The following is a 12,610-nucleotide window of genomic DNA, read 5'->3' as shown; positions in this document are numbered from 1 at the left end:
GCTGGCAGAAGATGAGGGACAGAAATAAAACCTTCTTTTAAGGACTAAGAGAAAGTTATTTCATTTTGAGGCCCATTTGGGGATTACTTCTAATCTTTAAAGTGAAGATAATTTATGGAACTGCAACCCAAAGGAAATGCTTAAGAGAAAAGAGAAAAGACCTAAAATTATAGATGTACAATTACCAAAAAAAAAAAAAAAGTGGTTAAGGAAAAGAATATAAAAAAACTATAGTATTATCAATATAACCAAAAAACTGGATAGAGAAAAGGCATGGGGATCAAAAGTGGAATCATATATTTCATCAACAAGTGGTTCACTGGGTAGAGAGATGGTACCACAAAGCACTGGGCACAGTGGCACACATCTGTAATCCCAGCAATTTGGGACTCCAAGGCAGGAACAAAGATATTAAGAATTATTGTCTTTGGAAAAAGGCAGTGTAACTTCTGAACACATCAAATGATCTATGCTGGTTAAGATTAAAAAAAAAAAAAAAGGATCAGTTTAGCAAATTAGCACCTGCTTATATACTTACAACTCTCACCTATTACATCAGACCAAAAGATTAAGTGTCAGCAGAAGACAAAGAATATAGATCATATACATTATCTGCAGGAACCTTTGCTAGCAACCTGGATGTTCCTTTGGGCCCCTTCTATGAAAGTCCAGACCAGTAGAAGTAACTTAGTTGTGTGACAACAAACAGGAAGGTCTAGAGAGAGTAATCTTATATACAGGCCACTGAATCTGACTCCAAGGGGCCCAGGAGTCATGTAGAGACACCTAGACAAGAGAACAACTTCCTCCTCTCCCTAACATCCTTCTCTAGACTAATGCCACAGATCCAGTTTGTTAGAACTGCATAAAGTGCTCTTTTGTGGGTGTGATCTCAGTCCCAGAGATATTTATAATCCAAAGTAGAATAGAAAAACTCAAATATGTAGGACTGCCCACAAATGTAAGTAAATTATAAATAGCAAAAGTAAGCCCACAAGGAGATGCATGAACTCTAAGAATGACCACAAAATCAAAAGCTGGAGTCAGCCAGGCCTGGTGGCTCAGGCTTGAAATTCCAGTTACTCAGGAGGCCGAGGCAGGAAGATCCTAAGTTCAAGCCAACTTCAGAAACTTAGCAAGACCCTGTCCCCAGCCCCCCAAAATAAATAAATAAAAGTAGCCACATGGGAATGCTTTCTTAGCAAGGGGCTTGCAGAAAAGAATCAGAAATTACATTCTCCAAGCACTCTTTACCTACCTCTTCACTTATGTTTGTTATAATTCTCTAGATCACATTCTTACACAGATGCTAAAACCTGAGTTTCCAATTTGATCCAAACTATTATTAAAATAATTTATACTAACAACAAAGGACAGTACATGCTGTTTTGCACATTAAACCCTTAAAGTAATAATGTATAATGCTAATGTACTGTATATAATACGAAGGGCAATGCTAAGTTAAAAAAAAAAAAAAGTCTTTAAAAGGTAAATCAATACAATGAAGCCCAAGATTTACCCGATAGGTATCTTGAGAAGAGAGACCAATTGAAGGAAGACAGAGATGAAGCTCCTACTCATCATGGGACAGCTCACTGATCAAAATGACAGATAAAACTGCTTCAACTATTTATAGTCCTCTCTCTTATACCCCTTCCACAAGTGTACAGGTGATCTCATTGCTATTAAATGCATCTGGTACAGATTCACTGTGACTCTATTGTCCTTAACTAACCATCACCTATGGTCTGACCTGCATGATCATCCCACAATAACATTAAGTCTCCCTCTGCTATACTCCCACGTCATTGGTGTATATGTGTACATACAGAGTGATGTATAGGGTACCATGATGGAGAAAAATGAAGAGAATAAAGTTTTTTTTCAGTGTTATTCCCCATTCACAACCTTGAAGGACTGGTAAATGGAGAGGAAGGTGGGTCATGTGGCTGTTTCTTTTTATAAAACTATTGTATTTCAAGAATTCTCACTTAAAATTTTAAAGAAATATGTTGATACTATCAGGTCCAACTCCTCTCCTGAAGTATATAGTGTAATATGTCTCAGCCGAGCACAGTGGGATGTACTTGTAGTTCCAGCTACTTGGAGGATCACTTGAGCCAAAGGAGCTCCAGGCCTGCCTGAGCAATATAGTAAGACTCAACTTCAAAAAAAAAAAAAAAAAAGGGAACGAAGGAAGAAAGCCCAATTACTCACCTAAAGTAATATCTGTTAGAAACAAGATGTTGTTGGTTGAGCATCCAATGCTGTTTGCAATCTTTTTGTAACTCTCACTCTCTACTTTGTGTCCAATTTTGGTATCAAAGTGACCATCAAAAAGCTGAACAAAGAGAGAGAAACACTAACTCTATAAGTACACTTGCAACATACTAAATCCCTTTTATTTAGTATCCTTTTCCCCTGAATCTATGACAATCATAGTGGCTTCACTCATTCAGTAAATATTTACTGAATATCTACTTAATAGAGGATTTTATAGAGGCTCCAAAAGGTAAATATAAAGATTTTACAGTAAAAAATATTTGGATGAGCTGAATGTGGTGGTACACAGCTGTAATCCAAGCTATTGAAGAAGCTGAGGTAGGATGTTCAAAAATTTGAGGCCAGCCCCAGCAATTTAACAAGACCCTGTCTAAAAATAAAATTTTAAAAAAAGAACTGGGGATGTAGTAGTTCAGTGCCCCTGGGTTCAATCCCCAGCACTAAAACAAAACAAAATAAAGAATCCACTTGATTTTCATTAGCACTTCCAAACTTATCTAAAATATACATGTCCTACAGTCTATTTTAAAAACACTATATGTAAACTACATATTATATTGGGCTGGATTTTCCTCTGGTGAAAGGTTCTAAATATTACCCTTTGATCCTAAAATGAAAACATTTCTCTAATTATCACTTGCTAATTTTATCAACAGTAGTTAAAGTAAGTCCATATATATAATCAGCTATTATGATGTGATCTTCTGAATGTCTTCAAAACTCTTCACAAACTAAGTCTAAAGAGGACACAAAACCAAATTAAGGCAATATTAAGGATTTAACTTTTTAAAAATGTCAAGATTGATTTTTGCATACTTCCTATTTATTTAGTAACCAAAGAAGATTTTTTATTATTGAACTCAGTAGATAATTATGATGACCTATCTACTTTCACCTTATTATTGCCTATTTCATTAGTTAGAGCAGAAAAGTTTATATCTATATTCAGAAAAACGTCTTAAATTATTAAAGGATTTCATTATTTGTTAGAAGATGTTCAATTTCTTTCTTTAGTGTTCTGTAGTTTTTTGTTTTTTCCCCGGTCCTCAGGATTGAACCCAGGGCTTTATGCATGCAAGGCAAGCACTCTACTAACTGAGCTATATCTCCAGCCCCGATAGTGTTCTATACTTTTCATTGCAGAGGTCTTTCATCTCTTTTGTTGATTATCAAGTATTTATTTTTTATTTTTTGAAGCTATTGTGAATGGAGTAGTTTTCTAATTTATCTTTCAGAGGATTAATCACTGATATATAGAAATGCATTTGATTTATGGGTATTGATTTTATATCCTGATACTTTACTGAATTCATTTATTAATTCTAGAAGTTTTCTGGTGCAAAGGAAGGGAGAGAAGGGGAGGGAAGAAGTCATGGGGGCAGGAAAGATGGTGGAATGTGATGGACACTATTATACTAGGTACATGTATGACTGCACATAAGTTGTGACGCTATATTGTGTACAATCAGAGAAATGAAAAGTTGTGCTGCAATTGTGTACAATACAACAAAATGAATTCTGCTATCATATATATATATATATATATCTAACTAAAATAAAGAAATTAATAAAAAAAAAAAAAGTAGGGAAGTACTAAAGTGAGAATATGACAACCTCCAAAGCCAAGGTATTCTCTGTACACAGTAGGGGTTCAATAAATATTTACTTTAGGGCTGGGGATGCAGCTCAGTGGTAAAGCATTTGCTTGCCTAGTGTGCACAAGGTCCTTGGCTCAATTTCAGCACAATGGGAAAAAAAAAAGAACAACAACAAAAAATGAAGTCTTTATGTATTTCTTAGCATTGTGCATGATCCTATTTTGCATATTTATTTATTTATTTGAGGGTGGGTAGGTACCAGGTATTGAACTCAGGGGCATTTGGCCACTGAGACACATCCCCGGCCCTATTTTGTATTTTATTTAGAGACAGGGTCTCACTGAGTTGTTTAGCGCCTCGCTGTTGCTGAGACTGGCTTTGAACTCGTGATCCTCTTATCTCAGCCTCATGAACCTCTAGGATTACAGGCCACCACGGCCAGCTTGCATCTTTATTTTTCTTCAAGACAGTAAATTTTACTTAACTACTTCATATAGAGGAAATTATATATTCAATAACAAAAGTGACTGTTTTCTTTTTACCTTTTTTAAAAACAATCAAAAGAAGCATTCCATTAGTTACTTTTGAGTTGTTGATTTCCTAATACTGGCAGGATAGCTGATTTACATGTTAGCTCATGAGTTAGGATGTATTCCTGTATATGCTAACTCATGTATACCTATTTTTACATACATATAATAGCTGGTTCTAGGACTATCCTCATCAGTATCCTTAGGGTGGATGTTTATAAAAGCAAATTCCAGGTTCCTCCTTCCAGACCTGCCAATTAAGATTTGCTAGGAAGGAGCCAGGAGCAGTTGCACATGCCTATAATCCCAGCAGCTTTGGAGGCTGAGGCAGAGGACCACACATTCAAAGCTAGCCTCAGCAACTTAGAGATGACCTAAGCAACTTAGTGAGATCTTATCTCAACATAAAAAATAAAAAGGGATGTGGCTCAGTGGTTAAGTGTCCCTGGGTTCAATCCCCACTACAAAAAAAAAGCTAGGAAGCAGGGACCAGGGATATGCCTTTTTAACATAAACTCTGCAGGTAAACCCACAAAAATGTTTGAGACTTTGATCAAAAAACTAGCACCAAACAAAAAATTTCTCCCTTTACTATAATGTATTCAAGTTTTTCTACTTCTCTTTACAACCTGTCAGCATGTACAAAGGTAATTATCTGAATGATTTAGTTTATATTGTAGTACATTCCTTTTATCATTTTGTGCTTTGACAGTGTCAAAACAAAGCAAACTAAGTAACCTACCTCAAGAATATTCCCCTCTGTAGAATGCCCAAATAATAGTTTCTGAGCCTCTACACTTCCAGAAGAATAGATATACACCTTCATTCCATCTTCTCTCCACTTCCTGACTGCTGGAACTACATCTTCAAAGAACCTGGAGGGAAAACTACAAAGTTAAAATGCAGGAACACATCATTAGTCAGATGAAAACCACAGAAAAGAGATGACACAATCTTCTCTATTTGTGCTCAAATGTTAACATTATGAACCAACTCTACAGAGTGTGAACTCCTGTGGTTCTAATAAACGTTACTGGAGTTCCAAGATCACATAGCAGATTATATGGAACAATTTGACAATGTAAAGGGATTACAGGTAAAAGAAGGAAATAAGAAAGTGGGTTTTTAAATTGTTAAGGAAGTGGGGAGGAGAATAGGAAGGATAATAGAATTAATTGGACATAACTTTCCTAGCCTTGTATTTGAATACATGACCAGGTTACTCCACATCATGTACAACCACAAGAATAGGATCCTAATTAGAATAAGTTATACTCCATGTATGTATAATATGCCAAAATACATTCTACTGTCATGTATATCTCAAAAGAACAAATAAATTGTTTTTAAAAAAGTTGTTAAAGAACTTAAAAACAAAACATTGTAATTAATACTACATTGTAATATAATTTTTGATGTAATTAATGAAAAGAAAAGGCTAATTTATGTCCACTGTGCTTTAAGAAGACATGGAACTAGAAATATGTACATCCAAATCAATGAGGGGGAAAAAAAAAAGTCTGGGGGCTCAATGCTACAGATCTATAAGCTAGATAATGGAATTAATTTTTTTTTTAAGAACTCAGAAAGTCTAAAGTTTTACACAGAAAAAACAAACAAAAAACTTTATTCTGAACAAATCAATTAAGAGACTTGACAGTATTTGATTTTCTGATTCCTGACACTCCAAATCTCCTATTGATTCTACAGTATTTGCCATATTTAGTGGTCAAAATAATATCCTGGGAACTAAGTGAAAAGAAAAGTACAAGAACCTGAGATGTGGAACCAATTCTTCTTTTTAAAGAACCAAAAGAAAGGCCAACTACTGGGAGAACAATCTCTTGGCTTCACACTTTTGAATGTTTTATAGATTAAGCCAGCTGAATATTCCCAGATCACTTGCATATCCTGAAATTCCAGTATATCCTTTAAAAAGGTACATGATGTTTATAATATAAAGGAATGACATCTCATTTGACAGAAATACAAAAGAAATATAGGTAGCTGTAAACAAGTCTTGGATCCAAAGGTTTTCTTATTAAGACTTTCTCAGCAATATGATACTCTAGAGCCTCCTTAGGCAAAAGAACTATCAGGAACCCCTTAACCAAGACTCACAGGATCCGTGGAAAACACTCACAAGAGCATAGCAAAAGTGGCAGTGCTGACATTTTGTGTAATCCCAAAATAACGGGTTCATAATTCACAGTATTCTCCTTTTCTAACAAGGCAAAAATGCAGGTGATCTGTTGGTTCTGGGAAATAGACCAACAGTGCTATCACTCATATGCTAAGAATCCAAAATGACTTAGTTCAAGGAAGTCATCATTTTCTAGGAAGTTGTTTTAAACTGGGTCTAAAATTAACTTCAACCATCCACAAAGCCAGACATGAACATCTTGGGATACAGCTGAGTAAAATCCTTTTTGAAAAAGCAAAACAACTCATTTGTTAGATTAAAACAATGCTAATGTGTCCATTTTACTAATAATGTGGCTTATAATGGAGAGAAAAGACTGATGAGAAATATATTTAGTGAAATATTTTAGTCACTTGAGCACATACTCTGCTTTCATGTGTCCAGCTGTGAATGCTGCCCTCCACATGTGGCCCTGCAGTTGTTTGAGTGCTGTGGTCTTTCGGTCCAGAGACATCTGCCAGCACACATTATCTACAACGGCCTGGATTATCTGTTGTAGTTCATCTACCCCATTTCCAGATGCTGCAGGGATTGGAATAGCCCCATCCAGGTGGGCATCTTCTTCAGCCTTTAAATTGGAAACAACATGAAGTTTGTTTCTTGCATTTTTTTAAAAAAGGTCATTAAAAATGAGCCCCCCAAACCAGGCAGATAAATTTTCTCCAGTCATTATAAGCCGTAGCAAATCATTCCTAAGAGAATGACCTCTAAAAGAAATGGGATTATAATTAATAAGTTTATATTACCTGTCCTAGATTGCTAAAGCTGAAATTTAAATCAAAAGGCACACTATATGTGAGGAGAATGAGCACATAATTAAAAGAACAACTGTCTTTTTTTGTTCACTCATTAGGATCAGCAAACCAGGATTTTCAATTGCATCTGATCATTTTCTCTGTACTATAACTAATTAAAGTAGAAACAGAAAATCTCATAAGTTAGTTTATGGCTAGACTTAATGAAAAGAAACTAGTGAAGTAATGCAATTGGTTCACATTCAGCCTACTATAATCTCCCACACCTTGCAAAAACCCTAAAGCTACTTAGAATAACCTTGTGACAATGCAATCCTAATAAGGGAAGCCAGGCACGATGGTGCACACTTGTAATCCCAGCAGAATAATTACAAGTTCAACACCAGGTTGGGCAAGTTAGTTAGAGCCTGTCTCAAAATAATATAGCCCAGAGATAAAATGCTCCTGGTGCTCCTGGGTTCAATCCCCAGCACTGTTTTTTTAAAAAAAGCAAAGAGAGTATATGAGTCTGGGGTGGGATTTTCAAGAACAAGGTTGAGAAAATAAAGAAGGTAATCACTGAGGGGGAGGATACTTCAGATCAACCCTGAGTTATCCAGAAAATTCAACAAACCCAAATATCCCATGATTCAAAGAACATGACTATAGTTCCAATCCTAAACTGTAATATTAAATAGCAGAATTATAGAGAGCATTCTGTAATATCCAGTGTAGGAAAACTAATTGCCAGTTACTGCTGCTCATCATGGTTGATCTTTGCCACTAAGCAATTCCGGTAAGAAAATCAAGAGAACAGAAGATGCATAGCACACATGGTGAAAGAAGAAGACAGAATGAGGACTGAGTGAGAGAAGAGGCAGGATGAAGTACATGCCACCAAGGTGAGTCTGAAGGGCAGGCCTAGGGTGAGATGGGTAAGAAGTGTGGCATGTGTCAGGGTGTGAGGATGCAGGAGCACTGTAAAATGGGTGGTAAGGACTCATGCCCTAAGGCAGTAGAGTGGAAAATGACAAGATGCTGTCACTTGGAGACATTAATGAAATATGCAATGAGATTGCATAAAACCTTTTGCATTCTACCCAGAAAGGGCTTCATTTTATTAATAAATAAATAATATGTTCATGTAATTTAAACAGTTTCTGAAAGAGACAATTTTATAGACAACAATCTGTCATGATCTGGCAGCTTAATTATGTACTGTGAATTCCTAAATTGGCAAGTCACTACAACTTTCTTCCCTTGTGAATTGAGGGCACTGATTTTACAGTATGCTCAGAGAACGTTTTAAGTCTCTAGGCATCCTCAACTGTAAGACACAGGAGAATGTGTGAGAGAAAATATTCCAACCTGTTTTCTCAAAAGATTGACATCCTGCTGGCACTCCTCTTCTTCCCAATGTGTCTGCAGATACTCTTTAACATTTTCTTTGATGTAAGGAAATAAAATGTCCTGGATAAATGAGTAAAACAAAGAAAAAAGTGTTAGCTTTTGCCAATTGTGTGATGAGATCCAGTTCTTCTATATAATCTCACCTTAGCTAATTTTAACAGATAAATCAATGGAACTTAGCAAAAATTTGCTGTTATGAGTGGGTCAGGGACAGAGACCAAGAAATGTGAACTATACCATGAGCTGGTAAATTACAACTTTGGAGCCAAATTTGGTCCACTGCTACATTCATTTATTTACACAGTGTTTCTGGCTATTTAGGAGGCCATAATGGCAGAAATGGGGATATGGACCAAGACAATATGGCCTGCAAAATCCAAAATATTTACTACCTGGTCCATTACCAAAAAAAAAAAAAAAAAAAAAAAAAAAAAAAAAAAAAGGCTACCAACTTCTGAACTATGTTCCTAGAGCACAGATCTTTGAGAGCATGGACTGAGTGTGTCTTATTCCCAATAATACCCCCAATGCACAGTGCTGAAAAATGGCAAATGGCTGCTGAAAAAAAATGACGCCCTATAACAAGCATTTTAAAAAAAATGTGATCGGGCTGGGGATGTGGCTCAAGCAGTAGTGTGCTCGCCTGGCATGCGCGCAGCGCTGGGTTCGATCCTCAGCACCACATACAAATAAAGATGTTGTGTCCGCCTAAAAAATAAATATTAAAAAATTCTCTCTCTCTCTCTTTAAAAAAAAAATCTGATCACTACAATTCTTTCTTGGTAATCAGACTACTTACAGAGTAATGTGTAAGAAATATTATGCAAAACAATTCACTAATAAACAATCTATCCGCAACATCTGCCCTGCAAATGACTTTTCTTTGGTCAAAATTTTATTATCTGGTACTGCAGATTAATTGTACCCAGATCCCTATTCATGCCAAGCACAACTCAACCAATGAGCTACACCCTTGTCTCTAGTCAAAATGTTTATGTTTTTATTACTGCAAATGTAGTATATATATATCTTTTCAAATCAAACTGTGGCACATTTGACAATATTTTTCAGTATCTACTTTGTGCCAAGATATGCTAATTCTTGAGCAGATCATGGAGAAGTGGATTTAGATGATAAGGAAAACAGTTCCTCACTGACAGTAAGGTTAAGAAGCCAGTCAGGTAGTGCAACACACTGTGGGACAATGGGTGAGGCAAACGGTACAGCAGAATGTTATATAAAATCAAGGTATAATAGCTCAAACAGTTTTAGGAATAACCTGTCTAAAAAGACAAGCTGTGAGTGTAGAACACAAGTACACACTGCAGAGAAGACCCTACACTTTAGGAGAAACTATAACTGAATTCAAGAAACCTGCTTATTTTAAAATTCATTCACTCATTTATTCAAATATTTGCTGAATGACTCATATAAACAGGCCAGGTGGTAAGAATCAGAAATATAATCATGAGTAAAAACCACACATGAGCCAGGTATGGTAGAGCAGGCCTGTAAACCCAGTGGCTCCGGAGCCAGCTTCAGCAGCACGAGGCCCTCATCAATTCAGTGGGACCTTGTCTCTAAATAAAATACAAAATAGGGCTGGGGATGTAGCTCAGTAGTTGAGTTCAATCCCTGGTACCTCCACCGCCACCCCCCCCCCAAAAAAAAAACCCAAACCAAACAACAACAACCAAAAAAAAAAAAAAAAGCCCTAAAGCACTATACAGATTCAACGCAATCCCTATCAAAATACCAATGACATTCTTCAGAGAACTAGAAACAACAGTGATGAAATTCATTTGGAAAAATAAGAAACCCAGAATAACCAAAGAAATCCTAGGGAGAAGAGCAAGTTGGAAATCACAATATGTTGCTTCAAATTATACTACAGACCCATAATAATAAAAAACAGCATGGTACTGGCACCAAAACAGACATGAAGATCAATGGAACAGAATAAAAGACACAGAGATAAATCCACATAAATATAGGCCCAACATTCTATCATGTAGGCTTACGAACTGACTTCCTTAAGCAGACTCGTAAAGTATAAGAAGTAAAATCAAGAATCAACAAATGGGATGGTATCAAACTTAAAAGCTTCTTCACAGCAAAGGAAACAATCAAGAGCATGAAGAGAGAGCCTACAGAATAGGAGAAAATCTTTGCCACCTGCACCTCAGACACAGCATTAATCTCCAGGATATATAAAGAAAACAAAAGTTTTAACAACAAAAAACCCAAATAACCCAATTAATAAATGGGCAAAAGGAACTGAACAGACACTTCACAGAAGAAGAAATACGATAAGTCAACAAATATATGAAATAATGTTCAACATTCCTAACAATTAGAGAAATACAAATTAAAACTACACTGAGATTTCATCTAGCTGTCAGAATGGGAACAATCAAGAAAACAGTAACAATAAATGTTGGAGAAGATGTGGGCAAGAGGTGGTACACTCATGCATTGCTGTGGGATTGCAAATTGGTGCAACCTTTCTGGAAAGCAGTATGGAGATTCCTCAGAAAACTTGGAATGGAACCATCATTTGACCCACCTATTCCACTCCTTGTTTATACTGAAAGGACTTAAAATTAGCATATTGCAGTGACATACCCACATCAATGTTTACAGCAGCTCAATCCACAATAGCTAGGCTATGGAATCAACCTAAGTGACCTACAGTAGATGAATGGATAAAGAAAATGTAGTATATATACACAATAGAATATTACTCAGCCATAAAAAAGAGTGCCTTTACGACATGCCATAAAATGGAAACTATCATGCTAAATGAAATAAGCTAATCCCCCAAAACCAAAAGTCAAATGTTTTGATATGTGGATGCTAACACACAATGGGGGTGGAGAATAGAAGTTCAGTAGGTTAGAGGGGAATGAAGGGAAGATAGTCGGGACAGGAATAGGAAAGACAGTGGAATGAATCTGAGATAAATTTTGTATGTATATATATGAAGACACTACAGTGTGAAATGTTACTTGCAGAGTTCACACAAAGTCCAAAGACCACACTACACATTGCAATCTCACAAAAGAGATTTATTGTCAGTAGCCCCAGGCAAACCAACAAGTCTGACCCTCTGAGGAGAGTAGCAGTCAGTTGGCACTCACAGAGCAGCTTTATAGTCCACAAGAGAAATTTCATAAGCTGCTTAGGAGTTGTGTCATAGCTGGGGTGGGGTTGATCCTTTAGCAGGTACTTTTTTACCAGAATTTAAGCAGCACTGCCTCAGAATCAAAACTTTGGAGCCTCTAGATAAAATGGTTCCCGACCTAAAATGGCGAATCTGATGCCAATACAGCGAATCTCTACATCATGTACAACCACAAGACTGGGATCCTAATTTGAATAAGATGTACTCCACATTTGTAGAAATAAGTCAAATCATCCTCTACTGTCATGTATAAGAACAAAAATTAAAAACTAAAAAAAAGAAAAAGTAATCACATTAGAAAATATTGCTTTAAGCAGGATTTTAAAAAAGTCTCACTCTTCATTTTTAAACTCAGCACACCAAGGTTTATAATTCTTGGTGTGTTTTTCTGCCCATGTAGTTTGAAGGATCTTTTAAGAAAGCAATTGCACTGTCAAAAAAGGATAATAATAATAATAATTTTCCTAAATCCCAGACACTTTAAGCCCCTAGATGAGAAGAAAACCAATTTAAAAGTGTTTTATTTTTGTTTATCTGTGGACTTTGCAAAATTCATTTAAACCTTCTAGTTCTAAAATATGTGAAATAGGAAAATTTAAAACCTTACTGATTCACCTCTGATAAGATGATGCAAGCTTAAGACTAAATAATGTCAAAATAATAATAAT

General features: G+C 36.0%; 1 protein-coding gene across 2 annotated transcripts in view; it reads right to left on the bottom strand.

Annotated features, from left to right (window-relative positions):
* The window catches only part of Enoph1 (enolase-phosphatase 1), a 28,491-nt gene that overhangs the window by 4,285 nt on the left and 11,596 nt on the right, over positions 1 to 12,610 (bottom strand). Inside the window, exons 2-5 of one of the 2 annotated variants that reach the window (XM_076864937.1) lie at positions 8,717 to 8,818; positions 6,980 to 7,182; positions 5,154 to 5,298; positions 2,218 to 2,341 (exon numbers count right to left, since the gene is read on the bottom strand). In XM_076864937.1, the coding sequence (XP_076721052.1) occupies positions 2,218 to 2,341; positions 5,154 to 5,298; positions 6,980 to 7,182; positions 8,717 to 8,818 (574 nt within the window). The remainder of the gene's footprint in view (positions 1 to 2,217; positions 2,342 to 5,153; positions 5,299 to 6,979; positions 7,183 to 8,716; positions 8,819 to 12,610) is intronic. The other variant, XM_076864938.1, reaches the window with a different exon arrangement.

This window comes from Callospermophilus lateralis, chromosome 8 (genome assembly GCF_048772815.1).
Source record: "Callospermophilus lateralis isolate mCalLat2 chromosome 8, mCalLat2.hap1, whole genome shotgun sequence".
Taxonomy (NCBI): Eukaryota; Metazoa; Chordata; class Mammalia; order Rodentia; family Sciuridae; genus Callospermophilus; species Callospermophilus lateralis.
This window is presented reverse-complemented; position numbering and strand designations above follow the sequence as displayed.